The 25,141-nt window shown below is 47.0% G+C and overlaps 1 protein-coding gene across 2 annotated transcripts in view; it reads left to right on the top strand.

Annotated features, from left to right (window-relative positions):
• The window catches only part of LOC127614278 (serine/threonine-protein phosphatase 2A regulatory subunit B'' subunit alpha-like), a 40,507-nt gene that overhangs the window by 10,962 nt on the left and 4,404 nt on the right, over positions 1 to 25,141 (top strand). Inside the window, exons 2-5 of one of the 2 annotated variants that reach the window (XM_052085508.1) lie at positions 9,205 to 12,408; positions 23,737 to 24,042; positions 24,146 to 24,249; positions 24,328 to 24,430. In XM_052085508.1, the coding sequence (XP_051941468.1) occupies positions 9,859 to 12,408; positions 23,737 to 24,042; positions 24,146 to 24,249; positions 24,328 to 24,430 (3,063 nt within the window). In that variant the 5' untranslated portion in view covers positions 9,205 to 9,858. Of the gene's footprint in view, positions 1 to 9,204; positions 12,409 to 20,768; positions 21,308 to 23,736; positions 24,043 to 24,145; positions 24,250 to 24,327; positions 24,431 to 25,141 lie in introns of those variants that run through there. The other variant, XM_052085509.1, reaches the window with a different exon arrangement.

Raw genomic sequence — 25,141 nt, 5'->3', positions numbered from 1 at the left:
CCTTTTAATCAGTTGTGCTAAAACCTTCTCCCTGGAGTCCTAATCCTCAAATAAATAAACCGCGAGTGCTTTCCCAACCTCTCTCCCGAAAGAAGATGGAATCGGGGCTGTTAAATAGTTGATGAATTTCATTGGTGGCGGGCTTCTCTGACTCTCGACTTGAAAGAGGCAACAGTCATGCTGCCACCAAATCCAACAGGATCACAAACGTGTGCGTCTGAATGTGCGGGTGTGCGCACTGCTGAGGAGGAAACTTTGCGGTTCCTTTACATCTAAGTGCAAATGTTCCTTTTTGGATAAAATAACCTCTGGACGAACCAGGAAGTAGCTGTGATACTCGCTGATTCATCATAACATCTGAGGATAGACGGCTAGACAAAAATGGATGCGTATGCTCATGCTAGCTTAACCCTTTTTTTAAAGATCTGGACACTGTTATGCTGTGCTCCACAATGTCTACTTTGCTGCAGCGGTACCTCAGTCTCCTCTCATCTATAATTGATCTCATGATGTCAAGAAGTTACTGCAGGAGATGTGCATTGTTGTTGTTTGTTAACGTTTCTTGTTCCGGCTGCTCCGCAGTCTCCATTTTGCTGCAGTGTTCTATTTTCTCACTGCTATCAATCTTTTCTCGGGTAAATGTTTAAAAAAAAGACACATAATCTCCTCCTATGTTAACGTTTTTTCGCATGCCTCGTTCTGACTGATGCCTTCAATAGTGTTTTATTTCCCGCCTTTCTGCTCCTCTACAGACTCCACTTTGCTGCACCGTTCTGTTTTTTTTCCCCTGCCCTTAGTCTCATTCATTCATTCATTCATCTTCCGAACCGCTTCATCCTCATTAGGGTCGCGGGGGGTGCCGGAGCCTATCCCAGCTGTCTTCGGGCAGTAGGCGGGGGACACCCCGAATTGGTTTCCAGCCAATAGCAGGCCCTTAGTCTCCTCTCGGGTAATTGTAACTTGTCAAAAGTAAGTACAGGAGACCTTTGATCGCCGTGTTGTTTGTCTTAATACACCATAGTTTTGGCAAGTTCCCGCGGCACTTTCTGTTGCTCCACAGTCTCCACTTTGCTGTAGCGCTCCAGTTTCGTGCTGCCTCGTGTGTTCTCTTGGGTAAAACTGGTGTTGTAAAGGTAAATACAGGAGACCCTTGTTCTCCACCATATGTCGTTTGATAGCGTGTCTAGTCGGGATCGCTCCGCAGTCTCCACTTTGCTGCAGCGATGTTTTCACTCACCCACCATCAGTCTCGTCTCGGATTAAAATGTGTCTCCTCAGAAGTAAGTACAGGAGACCCTTGATCGCCGTGTTGTTTGTCTGAATACAGCATAGTTTTGGCAAGTTCCCGCGGCACTTTCTGTTGCTCCACAGTCTCCACTTTGCTGTAGCGCTCCAGTTTCATGCTGCCTCCTGTGTTCTCTTGGGTAAAACTGGTGTTGTAGAGGTAAATACAGGAGACCCTTGTTCTCCACTATATGTCGTTTGATAGCGTGTCTAGTCGGGATCGCTCCGCAGTCTCCACTTTGCTGCAGCAATGTTTTCACTCACCCACCATCAGTCCTCGTCTCGGATTAAAATGTGTCTCCTCAGAAGTAAGTACAGGAAGCCCTTGCTCTCCTCCGATGGTGTTAGCTTTTCTCTTCCTGGCTGATGTAGTCAAGGATGGACCCCCCCCCCCCCCCAACAAAGACCTAATAGATTTTGCGTTTGCAGATAGCTGAGGTCAGTCACTTAAAGCAAGAATTTAATTGATTTTATTTAGGCATATAAAAACCATTTCAGGGAGCGTATGGATACATAAATAATATATGTAAATAATATTTTGTAAACCTAAGCTGATTTTTTTTTCCCTCTTTTGTCGGCTCATGCATTTCAAAGCAAGAATCCAATTGATTTGAAAGGAGACGCCGCTCTGTTTACCGTAGCTGAGGTTCTATGAGTGGCTAACGTTTGCATGCCGGGAAGACTATTGACAAAGTTAAAGATAGTACTTCAAGGGAAGAGTCCGATTCATTTGGACGCACACGAGAGCCTCTCAGGTAGCCGAGACCAAGGTGCCGTTATCGTACATGCTGCATTTCATTGGCATGCTGTAGTTCGTTGTGAAGACTGCTTAAGTTGATGCTAATGTTTGTCCAAGTTTGATCCAAACTTTTTTGCGTGGGTGTTTTGTTGTGCTCCAGTCGCTCGTTAGGCGTTGTTGCTCTTTGTGCACCACGGAATACTGTGTTCCAGGGCTGCGTTATATGGCCTTCAAATAAAAATCTTTTTTTTTTTTTTTCTTCACAAGAATCAATTTTTGTCTCTCTTCTGGGATTTGCCTTATTTCTCCTGATAACAATTAAAATGGGGAAAAAAGTTTTTTTGTTTTTTTTTCTTTACAGGATTATTTTTTTTTTCCAATCCCAGCATAAACTTGAATCTGTTTCCACGGATGTAATAGAAATAAATTGGTTTTTCCTTCGGCATGCAGCGGTCGCGACACCCTTGGAACTACTGAAGCCGCAGAAAAGTAATTATTAAAAAAAAAAAAATGAATCCATGCATGCATTCTCGACTGTGCACTCTCAGGGAATCTTGCATATACACGCCGTCTCAAACACCCTCTCATTCACGCTGACACACACACACACACACACACACACAACACACACACAAACACGCATGGCTTGTGTTCAGGCGGCAAAACATCCTCCATCATTTACAGCGGCGACGCAGCAGGTCACAGCGGTTACTGCGCCTCAAACGGAGGCGGAACGCTAGCTTGTACGCTTGCTGCCCAACGGCCTCGCTTGACACTGTGTACGTGTATGTGTGTGTGAGTGAGTGGAATTCACGGAGAGAATGTGTGTGTGTGTGTGATTGCAAGCCAGTGGATGTGCGGTGAGTCATAGACGCGGCGGCCATTGTCTTTGTTCTACTGTTCCACTATCCTTTTCCTCCAGGTGTAAAAAAAAAAAAAACATGCCAGAAGTGTGTGTGTGTGTGTGTGTGTGTGCGCAAATATATCGCACTCCTTTGGCCTGTTACTGCCCTCGCACGTACACTACGTACTGTGCCTTTTGAGATCACCATGCTGAAAGCAGGCATGCCTGCCTAGTGTGTGTGTGTGTGTGTGTGTGTGTGTGATGACAGAAACGCGGGTCCTTGTGTGACACCATCGGTGGTCCAATAAGCCATCTTTAGTCGTCCTCACGCCGTAAATCTTTGCCATTTGTGCAGACGCATTACAAACAGATGTGCGCAGCAGCCCGCAGCCATACGCGCTCTCCGTTTACGCTAACCGTGACTCAATCCAAAGATATTTCTAACGCAGGGCTCATAGATCATCGAGAAACAGGGATTACCAAGTCCGGTCCTCCAGGGGCCCCCGTATACTGCATGTTTGAGATGTTTGCCGCCTCCAACACACTTGATTCGAACGACGCAGGGACGGGGGTTCAGAGCGTTATTGGCGCTGATGGAAGTTCACAGCTAGCTGATTAGCGGCTCACGACAAACCCGACTCACGAACGGAAACTCAGTTGAGATAAATGTTTGGGATATGTGCGTTTAACAAATTAGAGTATTTGTGTGTCACAAATGTAAAAAAATGGCAAAAAAAAAGGCAAATCGATGGATAATAGTAATTGGCATTTATGAAGTTAGCAAAGTGGCGACATACGCGGTCTCACACTCGTGTTGGGATTTTTTCTTTTATGCCCAAAAAAAGAAGAAATGTTCCTTTGGTGCTAACAATGCTAACAATGCTAATTTATTTGCTGGCATAGAGGAGAGACAAAGAGTTGTTGGTGGGCCAATGTTTAGCCACATTAAGCTAACGTTGCTAGCGTTCCTAGCTAGCATTGTCCCCCAGGAGTGCGCTAGCAGTGAGGAAAACGGCGCGGATGGCTAACACGGATGCACCATTATTTTCTTTTGACCAGTTTTAGTATGTTAAAATAATGGCGCCGGCCGACAGCTCTACGGTAAGACGTGCCTGAAGCCTATTTTATGCCGAGGCGGCCATCCTCAACACGTCGTTGGTCGGCGGAGTCCAAATTTATCATTCACAGGCCAAACTTCCACCATGTGTTACTGCCTTTGCTTTTTTTTTTCTTCTTTTCCCAATGTTCCTTTCATGACACGAACTCCAAACTGAACTTCAGCAGATGGCAATTAGAGCAAGCACAAGTCAAGACTTTTTATGACCATTTTTTTTTTTGCGAGATCTTAAAACAGGCGCCCAAGATGAAACGTGAGGATGAAAGCTTTTTTTTTTTTTTTCTTTTTCTCTCCGAGTTACATACGAGTGAGCCAACACATGATCAGAATATAGAGAAGAGACACTGCGCAGTCACCGCCCCCCCCCCCCCCACTCCCGCCCCCCCCCCCCCCCCCCCCCCCACACACACACACACACAGAGTGCCACATCCTCTGTTACTGGGCTATTTTCTTCCCTGGTGTTTAGGGGGTTATTCTCGGACTAGTGTTTGTGCATGTGACCCAAGTTGCTACCCCCCCTCGGCGAAACATCCGTCTGGCTTGTCATCTCAAGTTATGTGTCATATGCAATACATGCGCGCGTGCGCGCGTTCGTCCCATAGCGAGCGGGCCGTGTTGACACCTTCTGCTTCGTATCACGCCGAAGCGTCTCCCCCTCTTGTCCTTTGACAGCCCCCCCAAGGGCATTCCTCATCTTTTTAATTCTCTCACTTAGATCAACACCTCTTTCTTTTCCGGAAAACGATTTCAAGCGCGTTGGTAACGATGGATTCGTGACCGTTTTTTGTAGCTTCTTGGTGAGCGAGAGAATACAATTTCCGTCGATTGGATCTCGATGGTGTTTCCTTCAAAGAGACATTTTTGTCCAAATCTCCTCTCATCCTGACAAATCAAGTCAAGTGAATCAAGGTCGAATACACAAGGTTAGACGTTACCCCGCAGTGGATGCGTTCCCGTCGAATTATCCCGCGATGGCAGCGTTGCCGTGTGATGATCCAATCGTACGTGGCCGAAAGGTTTTGGCGCCGTTGAGGTGATGGAGCCCTTCGAGAGTCCCAAATTTAGATTCTGGGTGAGGGAGGATTTGGTTGGAAGGGCTTGGGGGGGGGGGGGGGGGGCGACACGATCACGACGGCTCTCCTCGCCGTCTCCCCGTGACAACGTGCGGCGGCGACGAGGGGTTTGCGGTTCGAAACCCTAATCTGCTCCTCATATGACCCTCTGATGGACAGGAACAGCAGTCCATACAAACGCACCAACACACACACACTGCGCTGCGTCTCGCTTCACGGGTGCAGTCTAAACATGCGCTTATATGGATTCCAAATCATTTCTGCTACCGTAAACACATCGTGGACGCGGACAAGTCGTCGTCAGTACAGCCTGAAGAAAAGAAGAGGAATTATTATTATTATTTTTTTTTTTACGTCAAATGCCGCGCCGACGCGTGTCGCTCTCGAGGCGACTTGCGGATGGCCTCGCGACTGACGCTGATTATGCCCCAGTCAATTGGATTTTTTTGAGAAACACCTTTTAATTTCCATGACTTGATTGAAAAATGACATTCAAATGGACTTCAATGAATGACGATTCGGGCGGCCCGGTAGTCCAGTGGTTAGCACGTGGGCTTCACAGTGCAGAGGTACCGGGTTCCAGCTCCGGCCTCCCTGTGTGGAGTTTGCATGTTCTCCCCGGGCCGGCGTGGGTTTTCTCCGGGTGCTCCGGTTTCCTCCCACATTCCAAAAACATGCGTGGCAGGCTGATTGGACGCTCTAAATTGTCCCTAGGTGTGAGTGTGAGTGCGAATGGTTGTTCGTTTCTGTGTGGCCTGCGATTGGCTGGCAACCGATTCAGGGTGTTCCCCCGCCTACTGCCCGAAGACAGCTGGGATAGGCTCCACCACCCCCCACGACCCTAGTGAGGATCAAGCGGTTAGGAAGATGAATGAATGAATGAATGAATGAATGAATGAATGAATGAATGAATGACGATTCGGTTACCGGTTTGGTCTGTAAGGTGTCAGAAAATCGGCAAAAATGTTGAGAATTTGTTTTCCAGTGTCAAAGCATCTGGTTTTATTTTGATTCAACACAAAGTAAATCGGTCGACCTTCATGGCGGGTGACACAATTTATTGTTGAGAAGTCACGAATTGCAAAAAAATAAAAAAAAAAGGTTTCCTAATGATTAATTGATTATCAAAGGTAATTATCAATTGATTTGATACACAAATATGCATGTATATCGCCGTTGTACCTATTATGGAAACATAAATTTAAAAAGAATATTTTTTTTTTAAGTAACACAAAAAAACAACAATAAGCAACTCCCAGGAGCATATTAATCTTATGAGAATGTATATATTTTGGAGATTTCTTTTGAAATTTTTGAGAAGAAAATCTACATCTATCTGTCATATATATTTACTGTATATATATATATATATATATATATATATATATATATAATTTATTTTTAATATTATATTATTATTATTATATATTATTATTAATATTTTATATTTTTATAAATATATATATATTTTACTATACTAAAATATATTATTTTTTTTACACACATGGTATATTCTTTTTTTAAAATGTAATAAAATTGACATTTTCCAGACAGAATTTACCAAGAAAAAAAAATAAGAAAAATAAGTATATTTGTCAGAAAAAATAATTCTCACAAGAATTAAGGATAGAGGATAGATGATGATGAAAATACATCAAGAATAAATAACCAACTCTCATCAAAACAAACTCCTCTTCTGTGTCTTTCACCAAAACTGTCTCAGTCCAGTGAGAGTTGACGTATATGTTTTGAAGCCTTACTCATTTCCATTCATGTTTTCATTGCTGCCTTTTTTTTTTTTTTTGCACGCGCCGTTCGCGCTCCGCTGCATGCGCGCTTGCCGGTGCGCCTTATACGGCTTTTAAGGATAAGAAAAGCCGTGAGTCACCCGCCTGTTCGGAGGTACAAAAACATCCTTTTCCTTACCCTCCGCACTTCCCCAAAGGGTAAATTAGGCGCGACTCTCCGAGCCGTCATCCGTCGGGGGGGGGGGGGGCCTCTTGCTCATAATGAGGTGTGGAGCTATTCACACCGCCGTTCTCCAGAGACCTGTGTGTGCGTACTTTGGTAACAGGCGAGATACCACAGTGGCGCTGCGGATTTATCGTCACTCAGGAGTGCTTACAACAAAGAGGAGAACTCGCTAAAGGGGCAAAGAAAAGGCAAAGTAGACTTTCATGCATTTCACCTTTTAACATTAACTGTCATATAAGTGTAATAACATGTTTCCTGGAACATGTTTTCCCGAAATCTTTTCATGTGTAATTTAACATGGGGAAAAGTAGCACATTATAACATTGTACTTTAGAAAAACATACAGAAAGGACACAATTAAATAGAACAGATTTTGTCCGACTTGTGGGAATCATAGTTAACGCCTCGACTCCTCCCTGAGCTCATCTGTGCGGCACTAATATTAGTTACTCTACACTGAGGATAAAGAATATGTGATTGTGATTGCTGTCGCGTTGCTAACTGAACCACTTGTACTCACTCGGCGGCTTCAAGGGTAAAGGTACTGCAACATTGATGCTAATTAGATTTAGCATTGAGCTAGCGCCCGGAAGAGTCAAACGATGGCTTGAACAGTGGTACCTGTATTTATGAAATTAATTGGTTCTGGAAGAAATTTGTTAACTTGAACATTTTGGAAGTAGAGACGCGTTTTTCATGTAAATGCTGTAATGCGTTCCAAGCCCCCCCCCCAAAATTCTGACATGAATGTTTTCTGAAGCATAAAAATATAATAAATACATGTTACAATTGGATGATTGCACAATAAATGAAGCTCCAGCCCCCCTCCCCCCGACCCCCCCCCCCCCCCGCCCCCCCCCCCCGTGACACTTGTAAGGACAAATCGGAAATGAAAACGGATGAATGGATGGACTATCTTGGTCGTGATTGTGTGTTAGCTTAGCCTGTTTCTGTGCTTTAGCTTTGGATGCTGCAGTATTTTACTCCACAGTCTTTGTTTTAGCATCAGTGGCGTGCCAAGTTATTGATTTCTAATTTTAGCAAGCTAATTTTCCCTAAAATCATTTGTGAAATTGTGATTCATTTACCTTATTGGCCGATTGGGCAGTTACATCAGACCCCAATGAATTCTGCCTAGCGACAAGCGGCTATTCCGGAAATCTACGCCACTGCATTTGCCAGATAGCCGAATGCCGTTTTATATTTTAAATATCTCCTTTGTGTGATTCTTTTTTTTTGGGGGGGGGGTCTAATTTTCCTCCTTGATATCACAAAGTTGCTCTTTGTGTGTCTTGAACAGCAACAAGAGTCCCACCGCAGCTGTATGTGTTACGCGCGTTGATTTACGATGCATGGGAATGTGCTGAGTCAGGGCAATTCTCGGGAAGAGGGGGAAAACGAGAACGAGAGTAAGATAAATATCATTTTGAAGTACGTCAGACCGAAAAGATGATTTTCTTTTACCCCAGCGTTAAATCATTTTTAGACACAGAGGGTTTGTCTTCTCAGGCACGTTTAACCGTGGCGTCTCTATATGCTATTAATCTACAGGACTCATTTTACTGCTCTGTGATGACGAGATCATGACTCATCATCGCTTGTTGTTTTATTTGGTTGATTAGATAAAGGTTGGTTATCCATGACCTCAAAGCCAAGATTTTAAGGTTGGACCCTGACCGTTGTGCCCCTGCTCTTGACTGTATGTCGTTTATGTGCACAGTTTTTGTTTCTGTTTTCATTCATTCATTCATCTTCCAAGCCGCTTGATCCTCACTAGGGTCGCGGGGGGTGCTGGAGCCTATCCCAGCTGTCTTCGGGCAGTAGGCGGGGGACACCCTGAATCGGTTGCCAGCCAATCGCAGGGCACACAGAAACGAACAACCATTCGCACTCCCACTCACACCTCGGGACAATTTAGAGTGTCCAATCAGCCTGCCACGCATGTTTTTGGAATGTGGGAGGAAACCGGAGCACCCGGAGAAAACCCACGCAGGCCCGGGGAGAACATGCAAACTCCACACAGGGAGGCCGGAGCTGGAATCGAACCCGGTACCTCTGCACTGTGAAGCCGACGTGCTAACCACTGGACTACCGGGCCGTTTCTGTTTTCATTCAGCTACTAATTGAGACACTAACGGTGTGCTTTCTCTTCTGTTTTCTTCTTTCCCTTAGCGCCGCCTTGCCTTTTCTTCCGCCGAATCCTCGGTGTCATCGTCCCTGCCCCGGGAGACGGGAGACTTGAGAAAACGAGAGTGACGGCAGACATCCAGACGCAACACAAACTGGGCAAGAGAGCGAGAGGGAGAAAAAGGGCAGCGGGCCATCTGTGCTCGGTCCCCTGCTATTCTGCAGCTGCGTCAGACTCGGCAAGTACTTCTCAGCCGCCTTGGCAAGAGGAGATATAAAGGATTTCTTCCAGCGTTTCATCGCACAAGGGAACGAGCCAAGTCCTGAGCCATGCCGAAGCCTTGCCGGCAGCGGATGAGGCCCGTGGGGGCTACTTCTGCGGAGGGAAGGCCGATAGCCCAGTTGGATGTTCCCTTTGTCGCCGTCCTGCCTGGATGTCATTAGTGGATAACGAGCTGCCGCGAGAGAGGAAGTGGAGGAGAGCAACCCCGTGGAGCCAGGAAGAAGAACCTTGCAGCTGTTGTTAAGAGGCCCTGAGATCTTGCGTCTCTCCTTTGCGACGGGACTTTCTGAAGTATTCCGTGCAAAATCTCTGAAATTTTGACAAGACGTTTCATTTTTTTCCTGGGAGATGATACGACTATGATTTTTTCGGTATGATCTATGCCCTGACGGATTAGTTTGGTGACATCGGTCACCATGGCAGCCGCCTACCGTCTGGTGGTGAGCAGTGTGAGCTGCTACAACAGCGCGGTGGTGGACCGGCGCACCCACTCGCACGCCGTGCACTATTGTTCGGGACCATGTAGAGCGTTCTCCCAGGGGCTGGAATGTTCTGTGGCCCATCACGGCACCTGCTCCGAGCTGCTGGCCGCACCGGACTCGGCCTACCCAGACCCGAATGGCCTGTCCGGCGGACACTCCAGGTGCATGATTCCTCACCACGGTAAAACGAATGGCATCATCGACACGGGTTATAACGGCGCTGCTCTGGAGAGGGCAGGGAGCAATGGCAATTTGTTTATTGGGGAAGAGAGTAACGTGTGGCGGGGAAAGAAGATCCCCACCGGCGGAGGATCAACTGGGAACCTGAGCTGCGGTACCTACGGTAGCCTCAAAGACATCACCGAAGAGGCCATCAATCTGGCCAGCGGGAAGCTCAAAGAGTTTTCCTTCGACAAGCTTCGCCTCTCCTCCGCCAGCCATGTCACCTTCCGGAAAGGCCGCAAGGTCCGTCCCGACTCGTTCAGCCGTCGCTCCACTGATCTGGAGATTATCTACGGCCATTTTAGCTCCAACGTCTCGGGTAACGGCACGAGCAGCAGCAGCACCGCCGCCGCCCCCAACGACGAGAACGCGCCGCCGCTTTTTGAGACGAAACAGAAGGGCAGTTTCAGCTCCTCGTCGGTCGTTACGAAAGTAAACGGTTCCAGCGGCAGCGGGTCACTGGACCAAAGTATGAACACTCTGGCCTCCCTTTATCGCAACACTCTAGGGGACGAGAACCTGATTGCTCGTCTGCTGGAGAAAACTTGGGGAGAGGCAGCCGCCGCCGGGGGTGCCGGAGGGGAGGACATCCGCGCCTGCCTGGACATTCTGCTCAAATGCTCGGAAGACCTGAAGAAATGCACCGACATCATCAAGCAGTGCATCCGACGCAAGGGCGGCGGAGGACCGCAGGACGGAGGGGCCAGTCCCGACAGCGTGTACCGGGCCTTGATGACCAGACTGAGCATGTATCTAAAGAGACTACCTCTGGAACTGGAAGGGCTCGGAAACGGCGGCCAGGGTGGACAGGGCACGACCGGGAGTGGCCACGGCGATCTGATGGAACTGGTCAACAGTCTCCACTCGCTCCAACAAACGCCCTTTTCACCGATATTTGGCAGTGAGCAGCCTCCTCGTTACGAGGACGTGGTGCAGTCGCCTCCCAACCCAAAGACGACTCCTAATTCGGCGTCATCCACGCCTCACCGATCCGTCCAGAGCGCCCCATCCAAAGCCCTCACCAATGGACTGCAGCATTTGCAACCTCCACCGTCCGTCACGCATCGCAATCTATCTCCCGCTCCTGTTACCAGTTCCCCTTCCAATCGGTCTCCGACAAACTCTCCGTCCCGGCTTCGAGTCTCCCCGAGCCCTCCGTACAGCCATGCCCCTTCAGGGTCCCCCATGGAGGCGCTGTACATTGAGGAGGAAGATGTAGACACGGGGAAGATGTCTGAACAGATCACTCAAAATACTATCCAGAACAAAGACGTATCAAGTCGATCTGTGCATACATCTCAACCGGACTCTACCGGCATTGTCTTCAACTCGACGAGACCTTCCCCCAACGCTCTAGCGCACAGGAACGATGACATTGACAAACTGCTCATGGATCTGGAGAATCTGTCTCAGAGTATGAGCAACCACAGAAATAGTGAGCCTCCACTTCCGGTCAAGACCCGCAAGCGAGGCGGCAGCGGTCTGGGGATCGTGTCCACCGAAGCGCAAACTCAACCCAAAATGTCCCAGTTCCAAGTCACAACCCCTGCGAGCCACCTAGCCGTGAACGGCACCGGTTCCAAAGCCCCTCAGGGAGAAAAACGCAACGCTGGAGCCGGTGAGGAGCAGGAAGACGGCGCGTTGCTGTTGCGAATCTTGGAGAGCATTGAGAGTTTTGCCCAGGAGCTGGTGGACTCGGGGGCAGGGAGCGCTGGGAGCTCTGAGAGGAACAGCGGGAAGGAACGGGAGGTGATGAAACTCCTTCAAGGCACACTGGCCTCCACCGGTAGGCCCGACACCCCCGTTGTGAGTTCGTCTGGACAAAATGCACCGGGAGCCTGTCCAACGGAAACCGTTCCGCCAGTAACTGTTCCGGCCATACCGCCAAAGCTCTCTGCCCGAACACCTTCGGCGACAGCGGCTCTCCCACAAAAAACCGCAGCCGAAGAAGTATGCACGGTCGCATCGGCGCTTCTGCCTCCACCCGAGGCTGCCTCCGCATCTCCCGTGACGCCGCAAGCCAAAGACGGCCTTTCCGAAGCCCCTCTGATCCATCCCCAAACCACCTCCGCAACCGTCGGCTTGCATTCCCTTGCGCATCCTGCCCAGCCGGGGAATGACGCTGCCCCCAAAGTGCCGCCCGCCAGGTCCAGTCCACCTGTGGTATTGGGGAAAGATCTGGCTGTTACCATCAGGGACATTCCGGTTCTGAGAGACACTGGTTCTACCCTGCTCATCCAGCAGACTCCTGAAGTGATCAGGGTAAGGCCCATTTCTTTGTTTTCCTCGCTTGGTTTGCTGTCGCTATCCGTTATAACGTATGGGGGAAAAGACATATCTTCAAGGGAAAGTTGGATGTATTTTGGGGAAAAAAATATCTTTTTTTGAGAGCAAAAATAATTACATTCCCATAATTAAAAATGATTTTCATTGAATGTGAGCCGCAATTGCATAGCACGGGCATGCAAATGTCTGCAAATAGGATCTTTGCAACGGTGCCGCTATTCTTCATTTGCCTGATAAACATGTCAAGTTGAAAAAGCCTGCAGGGCTTGTTTTTATTCTTTGGGTATTTTTATTCATTTTTTTTGTGATGGCTAAGGCACAACAGGATCGTTGACTGTAATTGATAGCTTGTGATTAATGCCGGTCATAAACGGCCGTGCAGCCTGTCTGCGCTTTGGTTCACTCAACAGAAAGAGTGTGAGGGGGGGTGCCTTGGTTGCGGGGGGGGGGGGGGGGGGGGGTGAAGCCCTCCTATTTATTTGTTTAGTTTAAAAAAAACAAACCTGGTCACCGCACTGTGCCGCCTCATGTCCTGTTGATTTGAAAAGCGCCTATTTTTTGAGGTTGCCATGGATACCGAGAGCCAGAACTCGGTACCTGAGCACGTCATTAGAGAAAACCGATTCCTTTCCCATTCTGATCATAAGCGAACCTGTTCCAGGACCTCTCGGCTTGGGGATTTTACTTGTGAAACAATTGTAGAAATACTAAAAATGGGCTCTTCGAATAGTTTTTTTTTGAACATATACAATTGGAAAAGCTTGTTTCAATCCTACAATATTAATTTAATAATGTCAACTATGTCATGTCAAATGGATCTATTGATAATGTAAATCCGCAAGCTAATGCTACCTCACACTTTGGAATCGATTGTCCTTTGAGCGTGACTGTGACTGACTGAGCAGAGACCAGTCCAGGGTGCGTCCCGTGTCCCTCGTTCACCTCTAGTCAAGGAGTCGGCCTGCAATCAGCCAACACTTCATCGCCGCCATTGGCCCGCGCTCTACCAGTATTTTGGGCACGTTGAGTAACCCTTGTTGCCGTGCGGGGGTTGGGGTGTGTGGGGGGGGGGTGACCCAATAGGACGGTTTTGATGGAGGGTGCGGCAGCTTCGCGGGCAGTTGTCTGTTGGCACCACCGATAGTGTTAACTGTGTGCTTAGCCCCCCCAACCCCCAATGGGTGGATGCCGGGGGGTGGGGGGGGGGCACCTAAATCTGTCACCGCCACCACCCCCCGCGTACTATGGCATCCCGCTAACAGACTCGCTGTCGCCTCAGTGTAAATGGACCTGCGCTTGTGTGAATGTGCAGGGGGGGGGGTCCCAGTCCCCCACCCCCTCTTTTGTTACCATGCATGTTGTCGTATGCTGTTCTCGTTAAAATTAAAAACACGCATTTGAGTTTTTCTGTGCATATAGTTTCTCCACTCTGGTTAGATCATCGCTTTTCGATTAGAAAAATAGTTTTCCCGGCTGAGCCGAATTGATGTGAAATGACTTGAGGAAGTCGCTGCGCATTCTTAACCCTCGTAGTGCACCGCTTGCGATAAATGTAAAATGATGTCTTTGAATCAAAGGCAAAGGCATTCGGAAAAACACGAGAGAGCTGAAACTTATGGAGGGGTTCTAAAATGGCCTAAATTTCATGACGTCACCGGCTGATAATTCTCAGGCATTGCAGCAATAATAAAAAAAAACGTTTTGATACCTTAATCTTCACAATTTACATATTTTGCACCATAGAGACCCATTATAATTCATATTTTTGAATGCATCGTAAACCTAATGTGTATACATGCATTTCACGCCATTTTTACGTCAATCGCTTTGTTTTCGCTTGGACAGACGTAAGCATGCCACAGTGTTGCGCCATTTAGTCGCGTACGTCAGCTGACGTCGCCGTGCCCTCGGGCTCGCATTGCAAACGTCACATCTCACCTGCTTTCCGGGTATCTTCCGGTCACGTGACGTTCGCAATCCGAAACCGAAGGCACTTTGGTGTCCTTGTATCCGTGAATATCCTCGTAATTTGTAGCATTTAAGCATCCGATTTCTCCTTCGTACCGCGACGCGATCAAGCAAAGCTGCGCTACTGGATGTCACGGCCAGATTTTAATGAAGAGCATCCCTGACACCCAAGAGCAACTGCGGGAATTAATATTAATATTCCATCTCGGCCCCGCTCGAACATTAAAGTGTCTGTCGAGCCGCAAACAAAGCTCAGGCGGAATGCTGTGTGTACTTAATAGGCCGCTTTTTAACCGCACGGGATTAGAGCCTGCCGCCGTGTCGTGGTCCTCACTTAGCGCTGAGCTCCACCTGTCAAATGGCAGACGCACGCCACGTAAAATTCGAGGCGGCCTCGTCGGCCGGCCCGTCTCGGCGGGAGGTCGTCGAAATCCGCGTCGCTATGTGCCCGCGTTTCACATTCGTGCTTTATAGGAGGGAATTGAAGAAGAGGGCTTTTAACAGCGTAGTGGTTCACATAGCTGATTTAAGTGCGGCCCCGTTGGCTGTTACCCCGAATTGGATAAGCGTACTGGGAAATGGATGCATGGAGGGCATATATCCGGATTCGAGATCGGATATATAGTGGCGCCTGTGCGTTTCAACGCCAGGCAAAAGGGGATGTAAGATTAGCTCCGGCCTCAGCTGACAGTCTGATGGCTTCAATTCCAGTTTCGGCCTCCAGTGTGTGGAGTTTGCATGTTCTCCCCGGGGCAGGCGCGGGTTTTCTCCGGGTGCTCCGGTTTCCTCCCACATTCCAAAAACATGCACGGCAGGCTGATTGAACACTCCAAATTGTCCCCAGGTGTGAATGTGAGCATGGATGGTCGTTCGTCTGTGTGTGCCCTGCGATTGGCTGGCAAACGGTTCAGGGTGCCCCCCCCCACCTACTGCCCGAAGACGCCTGGGATAGGCTCCACCACCTCCCGCGCGCAACCATTTGTGAGGATAAAGCGGATCAGAAAATGGATGGATGGATATAAATGAATAATTATTTTATTTATTTGATTTGATATTTGTTTTAGACAGCCAACCACCAGGGGGCGAACACATGGTTAAACCTTCATTAAGCTGCCAAAATAACAGCTTACTGTTTAGCTAACATCGTGAATAATTTTAAAACTTGATGATTAAAATATTGATCGAAATAATTGCGATTATCGTTTTGACCATAACTGCGTAAAAAAATGTTTGAATATTTGTTACTCAGCAAATGATAAAATAAATACATTCAAAACACACTTGATAAGTAACAATAATAATAAATACCAAATATGTGTGAGTGATAGGACGCCGAAAGACATTTGACGATTTTCCAGCTTCTCTTTTTTTCCGTCCTGTCCGTTTTATCCTGCCCGTCAACTGTTGACAGCTCCCAGAGACGCCCGCTGCGTTTTGGCACAACGGATTTCTTGGGAAGGGGATGAAAGGGGAGCTTAGGAAAAGTATGCAGATGCGAAGGTAATAACTGTCTGTCAGAGAGAACACGAGGAGAGGATTTGCACAAAAACACTTTAAACACGCGGAGGGACAAGTTGAGGGTGCTGGGGAGGCGAGGATATTAATGGGTGGGGTCGACGCAGATTCCGTGGGGGGGGGGGGTGCGGGGGGCTTTCCAGCATTATACGGTTGTTGACTCTTGCTTCGCTGGAGAATGACATCACTCCTCCTACAGGAAATAAGATCACAGCAGGAACGCGTGCCAAGTGGGGGAAGACGCTTGTTTAGACTTCATGCGCAAGTAAAGGTCCATGAAAATTGCTTAGATCGGGAAAAGCCCGGTTCAATCTATTTATATATAGATGTAAAAAATAAAATAAAATAAAATACCCACAAGGACAAAAGAAACTTGACCTCCTGCCTCTTTTCCAATATGGGTCACACTATCCAAAGTGGAGGTGAAACACTTGGCAAGCGAACGCTGCGCTCATATTGGGAGCCGTTAAGCCGCTGACATCATCGCCCGGACCGCCGCTCCCACTGCGGCCCGGGACGTCCTCCAAACGGCTGTTCCCACTTTAGCGTCAAATTTTTTTTTTTTTTCTTTAAAGCGAGTCACCTTTTCGTCTGGAAGCTTTTAACTCGGCTGGAGGCTGTGTCACCATGGCAACCGGCAAAATATGTTTTGGAGCATCCGAGGTCGGGGGTGAGGCTATACGGGACTCCCCCACTCCAAAGTGATGGGAGGATGGTGGGACTCCCTCCGAAGAGCATGCGGGGAGGCTGTTTTGGGGGAGAGGGGTGGTGCTCAATAATATTTTACTACCCCCCCCCACAATGAAGAAGCACCACAGGCAAGGTTGTTTGCATTCGGCTGTCCTTTTTCCACCGTGTTACAGCCCGTCTTGCTTGTGACTCACTCGTCAATGAAATCGCAAGCCGTATTCATGTATACTAAACACTAACATAAAAACAAGAAAGACTCAAATAAAATATTTTTTAAAAAAGTTACAAATAGCACAGGTGGCACGTGGGCCCCCTCTAGTGGTATGCCATGGGAGCACTGAATTAAATGTTCAAAGCGTCCACATGGTGGTTTCAACTTTTTTTTTTTGCTAATCCAGTGCAGCACATTTACCAAGCACAGTTCTGTTGTATTTAACTTTGTGGTTGAATACAACAGAAATGTAATTAGCATTGAATAATTCCTCTTTCTTTTTTTCAAACATTTCTTCACGTTTAACTTGACTTTTGTCTCCAATATTTTTTAATTGAATCCTTATCCAGGTACTTAAAAATTTCCAGTATTTAAGCACAGTGGCAATGTTCAAACTGTGTATATAATTTTTTTTGCATTGTATTTTATAGTTGCTTTTTAGGTGGCGCTGGATGAAAAATAAGAAAACTAACAGAGAACCACTGACATAAGCAGCGCAGAACTGTTTCTTTTTTCAGTCAGAATTTGTTATATTTAGTCATCAATATTATTTTTCAAACAAGTGTAATAATATTCATCATTTGCATTCTTTGATGCACTTTTTTTTCATGTCTTTATTCTTTTGAAATTGAAATGGAAAACTTCAAAACATGGCCAGACTTTGTCAGGGCCACCGGTAAGGTTCTCGAAGGATCTGCTGCCCTCTAGTGTGGCTTTCAAAGATTACGGGTTTGGTCTTTTGCGCCATCGAGTGGAATTTCATGAATAACAAACCACCAGTTAAAAAAAAACAAAAAAACCCCAAACCGGCTAATTATTATTTTTTTTAAATCATTCGCTCCCTAAAATAATCCATCTAATATGTAGACAGTTTGGGAAAATCTTCATGAAATCGGATAAAATACTTCAGGTGAAGGACATTGATCTCTTTTCCTGGCTTTAGGGTTAACTCATTTCCATTAAACCTTAATATAGCAACTGAGAAAATGATGCTCACCCCCCCCCCCCCCCCGTGATGGCCAAGTGTGTGGTTGTTGAGAGAAAGTAAGCTCAATTTGGATTGTTTGGAAAACAACCGACTGATGTTAATGTGATCCAATGTCAGACTTGTACATGTGCTGTATTTAAATAAGTTTTTTTTACTTACATTTTTGGTGGGGGGGGGGGGGGGGGGGGGTTGGACAATGTATGTCCGCACATGTTGTCGTCACATTGTCACCATTCTCACACGTCAATCACTCGGATTCAAGCTTTTGAAGTCGGAAGCTCGGTCATGTGACTCAAACGTTAGCTGCTAGGCTACATTTGGACTCTACGCGCGATTAGCTTCTTCCTCACGGCTAATATTTCCAGTTGACCTCAAAACAAAGCAGAGCTCCCAAGTTTAGGTTGCACTGCGTGAAAGAAACAATCCTCTAGATTTGGAATGATGGCTTTTGAGGGCTTATTAAAGCGTTCAAATCGAGACTTTAATACAGGATGTGGAAAATCTTTGCCTTGGCGACTCGCAAGCAACAACCGCATCAAATCTCTTTGAATGACTTTAGCATTTCCTGAGCGCCTTTCCGATCCATTTGCGCCAACGTCTGAAGAAACTATCAGTCTGTCCTCCATCTCCCCAATGGGCCGTCCAGCTTTGCTCTGTCTGGCTCTCTCGAAAAGCCAAACGTAACCTGTATGATGTCATTATATATATATTATGAATTCAAGATGGCGCCTGAGTAGGCGCCATTTTGTTTGTTGTTATTACGTCGTGTGGACCTGATGTGGACTTTTTTCAGCATTTTTTTTTTGGCCACGACATTCATCAAGGACGAGACATGGGTATACCAGCACTGTTTTTGACCGGGAGGAATGTCGGCGCCATTTGACTGTCGTTGCCGGACAATCCTGGGGCGCTTGTGTCTTGACTTGAGCGTACCGTGCCTGGAATCTGCCTAGCCCCCCAAGCAGAAATAAACATGCAATGGAGATGCCATGTGTATGCGGATCATTTTGCAAACAGCCGCTGGCAAGAGTTGCTCCGAGCAGGTGTTTGAGGAAGTCGCTTTGTACACGCTATTCGTCGTTCCTGGGAAGTGGCGCGCACGCATTCACCGTCACAGTTGGCGCTGCGGGACAGCTGGAATCCCCCCTGGCCCCCTCTTCGAACCACTTATCTTCCCATCACGCATTCATTGGACCGACTTGCCTGTTGCCGTAGTGCGGCGGCAAAAGGGGAAGCGCACCGCAAAAGGCACACCTGTCGTCTTTATTCCCCTCTCCTGGTTCACTTGTCCTTCTGTGACCCACGACCGGTTCACAAAACATGATTTCTGAATGGATTGTTTTCCCCCTTTTGTTTATAGTAAACAACAATGACATTATGCAACACCATAACAAAGGCAACGGCGTTTTTTTTTTTTCCCTCTGCCTACCCAGCGTTTTTTCCCTTTCTGAATTCTGATTGTAATTTCCCCATTGCGGGACAAATAAAGGATATCTTAATCTTTATACAGTCCCGATGTTAACGCTTAAACAAGTGCGCGAATGGTAGGAGAAACACATAAAACGGGGTTGGTTTGATGAAATTAGAAACTTACCGCCAATTTTTTTTTTTTTTTTAATGTAACAAGGCACCACAAAACAAATCTAAAGGGTGTGAAATTATATAACTCACCAGAACGAAAGCAAAATCGAGAGCCACTAGCCTCAACTTGTGCAGAGCTAGCTTAGAGCATTGGACACTGGAACTTTTTCCCGTTATCAAGAAACTTTCCAAATATCTCTACTTTTTCCCCCCCTTTTTTTTTTTGGTACTCTTTTTGCTAGCTTGTGAGTTGACTGGTTTTATATTAGCGTTGCACGAACGAGACAATAAGCCACTCCTCCCCGCGAATGTACGGACGCTATCACATTTCCGGTCTCGTTTGGCTAAATGTGTAGCATTGTTTTGTATCATTTTCTCTCCGTGTACTTATTAAATAGCCTGCTATTTTGCGACCTCGGAAAAGTGTACTCAGATCACCCACTTAATTGTAGTCTTTTGCGATAACGTTAGCCGCTTAGCAATTAGCATGGCTTCTCGTCTCTCTGTTAACGCTTGGGGGAACAAACGAGTCGACGTAGCATCCTCTTTGCATGGTGCTCGTTTGTTGATCGTCACAAGATACAGTGATGAATGTTTCCTCTTTAGCACATCAGGAAAAGTGTGTTTGTGTGCGTGTCCTGGTGTGTGTGTGTGCGGAATCGGTATGCGACTTTGGCTTCAGTACAGAGTGGAGTTGATCCAAAGAATTCAGCAGGGGTGCGCACAGCCGAGTTATGAACAGGATATGGAAAAGTCACGAGCACATATGAAGTATTAAAAAAACAAATAATAATAATAGAATGCTAACAAACAAAGACTGAATTTTTCGGGACAACAAAAGCTGGATAGAGCTATTGCTTTGTAATTGTAGGTGCTGATTACGACCACTAGAGGGTGCCATATTCCCCACTGACACCATTTGAGGAAAACGCAAAGAAAAAAAAAGGGGGAAAAAAGGAGTTTATTTAGATTTTAGATTGCGAGAAGCTTTCTTCCCTTATGGAATGTTCAAACAGCTGCCTTGAAGACATTTGAAACAGTTTGGGCCAAACAACGGCCACTTTATTAGGTACGCCTGCCACATCTCATGGCATTTAAGTTCAAGAAACGACAACAAAAAAAATGTGATATATATGCATTTAGAATTACTTTCTATCTATGACAGTTTTTGTAAATATTTCCAGGACAGTGTTGTATTTTCAAAAAATGTCTTTATAGTAAAAATATAAAAATGCTCATCATGATGAGTGAGGCACCAGACCAACACAGCATATGTTAAAATTTCAGGACCAGGTGACAAACTTCCTGGAACTCTACCGAAGTGTCAATCGCTGATTCATCACGTCGTCCCAAAATTACCTCTTTGGAAATAGTTCCTCCTTGATTGCCCCGCCCACTCACAAGCAAGCGCCCTTTGCTGAATGTGTGTGGGGGGGGGTAAAACGCCACCCCCGCCCCTTCTCCGCCGGTAAACTGTGTAAATCCGTGTTGACCGACTCCGGTAAGGCTCATGTTTCTCAGTGCGCTTGGTTCCGAGCCCAGCTTGTGGAGCGGCAGGCTCTAGAAAGACTGCGTGAGCAGGAGGGGGGCGGTACACCGTAGGATTTGCTAGCCCCCGGATAGTGGATCATGCTCGGCTGGTCTTCTTGCGTAGGAACCTTGCATGCTGGATTAGTATCTGGAGGGGAAGGTTCTGGGCTACTTTCGGGATCTTTTTGTGGGATCTCGAACCGGACATTGGCAGGCGGGGGAGTTTTGGCGTACGGAGACCCCCAAACATGATGATCAAGGAGACGTCGTTGCGCCGGGACCCCGACCTTAGGGGGGAATTGGCCTTTCTGGCGCGGGGCTGTGACTTTGTCTTGCCATCGCGCTTCAAGAAAAGACTCAAATCTTTTCAGCAACAGCAGCAGCAGCAGCAGGTCAGTTGGTGCGAGCGGCGGCTATTAGCGCGCCGCAAGGTTAGCAGCACGGAAATCAAATCACGCCAATCAATCAAATATGTTGTATTCGTATTGCTTTTCTCACAGCGGACATGCCGGGAATGACAAAAGTATTCTGAGGCAGATACCAGCAGGGTATTAATAGACGGGAGGCGCAGAAATAGAGTGATAGAATGAATGCAGAGGATAAGTAGGGGGAGTTACGGGAAGGGGGGGGGGTCCAGTGACAGCTGTCAGGCTCAATACAGGCACTGTGCAAAATGGCCAGCGCATGCTAACAACTTCCTGTGTTGTTGTTTTTGGGGGTATGCAGCGGAGAAGTAAAGTTTCCACGACTGGACAATTCATAGAAATGGAATTTGGATTTGACCAAAGTACCCTGAATGCACCGTGATACTTTGATTGTGTCCTCCTCTTGTGCATCAATTAAATTGCGTAATGACACCCCAGTTGGAGTTGACTAAAACTAATCACGTGACGATAATCCTAACGATAAATGAATATTCATTAATTCATTCATCTTCCGAGCCGCTTGATCCTCACTAGGGTCGCGGGGGGGTGCAGGAGCCTATCCCAGCTGTCTTCGGGCAGTAGGCGGGGGACACCCTGAATCGGTTGCCAGCCAATCGCAGGGCACACAGAGACGAACAACCATCCACACCCACACTCACACTGATGGACAATTTAGAGTGTTCAATCAGCCTGCCACGCATGTTTTTTGGAATGTGGGAGGAAACCGGAGCACCCGGAGAAAACCCACGCCGACCCGGGGAGAACATGCAAACTCCACACAGGGAGGCCGGAGCTGGAATCGAACCCGGTACCTCTGCACTGTGAAGCCGACGTGCTAACCACTGGACTACCGGGCCGCCCGATAAATGAATAAATAATCGTTTTTATTCAACAAAATCAACCAATGTTTCCGGTTATTAGCGCCGGGGTCACCAATATGGTGCCTGCGGCCACCAGGTAGGCCGCATGAGTAGCCCGTGGGCCTGTTCTCAAAAGTAGCTCACCATTGATGGGACATGGTGATTTTCTAGTAATCTTGTAGCGATAGCCATTGTTATCGCTATAACCTCCTCCTGGATCCCCCGCACCCTGCCCACCACCTCTTTCAGCCACTCCCCTCAGGCAGACGCTACAGATCCATGCGCACCAAATCCAGTAGACACTTAAACAGCTTCTTCCCTCTAGCCATTAACTCTTTAAACAGTCACTGACGTAGTCACTCTTCTTGCACCACAAAATGGTACTACAAAACTACTGGTTACTCTAAAATGGTTCAATGATTTTATTTGTTTACGATGATACTAGTGCAGCGTGTTATACCGGAGACAAATTCCTTGTGTGTTCTACATACTTGGCCAATAAAGATGATTCTGATGATTCTGATTCTGATCGTTGCCATGACAGCGTGTGGAATTGCAATTTCGATTTAAAAACAAAAAACCAAAAAAATAAAAAGCGCGATATCCACCTGTTTTGTTCATGTAGCCTATCCGCCTACAGCAGGGGTGCCCAAACATTTTGGATCGACGATCTACTTTTTGATCAACTAACCTTACGGGATCTACCCTTACCGGCGCGCGCACCCACACACACACAAATTAAAGATTTACCTGCTTTATTTTATTTTTTAAATATTTTTTTTTTGTGAAAATGAGACTGATTAGTGTGCAGTGTATATTAACACAAAAAATATATTACTAACATGTACAAAGACACACAAATGGTTGTTTGTTTTTTTTCTTCTCGACACTCCTCGGATCTACTTGGGACCTGTCTTAGATCTACCGGTAGATCAGGATCTACCTAATGGGCACCCCTGACCTACAGTATATATATAGCGTATATATTCATATTTTTGGGGGCGTGACCAGAATAGTCGGTATTTGTTCATTTAAAAAAATAATAAAATCCGTCATTGTGCTCATTGAAAGTTTATGTCTCATTTGTAGTAGTGTTATCGATACGAGAACAGCGGTGGGCGGCCTGGTAGCCCAGTGGTTAGCACGTCGGCTTCACAGTGCAGAGGTACCGGGTTCGATTCCAGCTCCGGCCTCCCTGTGTGGAGTTTGCATGTTCTCCCCGGGCCTGCGTGGGTTTTCTCCGGGTGCTCCGGTTTCCTCCCACATTCCAAAAATATGCATGGCAGGCTGATTGAACACTCTAAATTGTCAATAGGTGTGAGTGTGAGCGTGGATGGTTGTTCGTCTATGTGTGCCCTGCGATTGGCTGGCAACCGATTCAGGGTGTCCCCCGCCTACTGCCCGAAGACAGCTGCGATAGGCTCCAGCACCCCCGCGACCCTAGTGAGGATCAAACGGCTCGGAAGATGAATGAATGAATGAATGAGATCAGCGGTTGCAATTTCTCACCACATCATCCTCCGCGTTTCACTTCAGGTCCAGTCCAAAGCGGAGAAGAAACCCGGCACGCCACCACCGGTGCCAGCTCAGGCGTCCGCTGTCTCGCACGCGCCCTCGCGCCGCTCGCCCAGCCCACCCCCAGCAGCTCCAGTGATCATCATCCCGTCTCCGCCTCCGCCTCCTCCTCCTGCCATCAACATTCCCAGGTTCTACTACCCATGCGGGCTACCTGCCGCGGGCCAGCCAGCCAACCACGACGCGGCCATCGCCGCCATCGAAGCAGCCTTTGCTGAATTTGAGGACGAGAAGGCCGATATTTACGAGATGAGCAAGGTGGCTAAGGTAACAGATTTGTATGATTAAAAAAAAAAAAAAAAAGGGAGCCCAAGATGAATCAATGAAGCATTTTTAATCGGTTACATTGCTAAAAAAAATTTCTTTGCAGGTGTGCGAGTGTCCGCTGTACTGGAAGGCGGCCATGTTCTACGGGGCCGGCGGCGAAAGAACGGGATTCGTCTCGGTTCACTCCTTTGTCGCCACCTGGAGGAAGTAGGTTGCATTTGCCGTCGGTCTGGATTGATGTCTGAAAAATGTTTAAAAAAAAAAAACGCTCGGGCGCTCCTGCAGGTTGCTGCGTGGTTGCCACGACGACGCCTCGCGGTTTATTCACCTGCTCGCCAAACCCGGCTGTCAATACCTGGAGCAGGAGGACTTCATTCCTCTTCTGCAGGTCAATTGCTTTCTTTGTTCCATTTTCATTTCATACATTGGCATTTTCGACAAAATGTCATTGAGTGTATCCATTTTTATTTTTATTTTTTACATTTATATCTTAGTTACAAAGCTTTACATTGTTGCAATATGACTTCATCAGATGTCATTTTCTTTTGTTCATATTTGATCCATCCATCCATCCATCATCTACCGCTTATCCGGGGCCGGGTCGCGGGGGCAACAGCTTTAGCAGGGAAGCCCAGACTTCCCTCTCCCTAGCTACTTCTTCCAGCTCTCCCCGGGGGATCCCGAGTCGTTCCCAGGCAAGCTGGGTGACATAGTCTCTCCAGCGTGTCCTGGGTCTTCCTCGGGGTCTCCTCCCGGTGGGACATGACCGGAACACCTCACCGGGGAGGCGCTCAGGAGGCATCCGAATCAGATGCCCAAGCCACCTCATCTGGCTCCTCTCGTTCATATTTGATAATTTTTTTAAAAGCAAATTTTATTATTTTACATATATTTAGATTTTTACAATTTAAATTTATTTTTTATATTATAATTAATATAATTAATAATATATTTTATTATTATTTTATGGCTAATATATAATTTTTTTAATGATTATTTTGGGGGGATTTTTTATATACATTTTATTGTATACATTTTGATTTATCATATGTACTATATTTGACCCGGTCTTGACATTAAAACGTATTTTTGTGTAATT

This window comes from Hippocampus zosterae, chromosome 14, assembly GCF_025434085.1.
Source record: "Hippocampus zosterae strain Florida chromosome 14, ASM2543408v3, whole genome shotgun sequence".
Lineage (NCBI taxonomy): Eukaryota > Metazoa > Chordata > Actinopteri > Syngnathiformes > Syngnathidae > Hippocampus > Hippocampus zosterae.
Note: the sequence above shows the minus strand (reverse complement) of the source record. Positions and strands in the feature narration are given on the sequence as shown.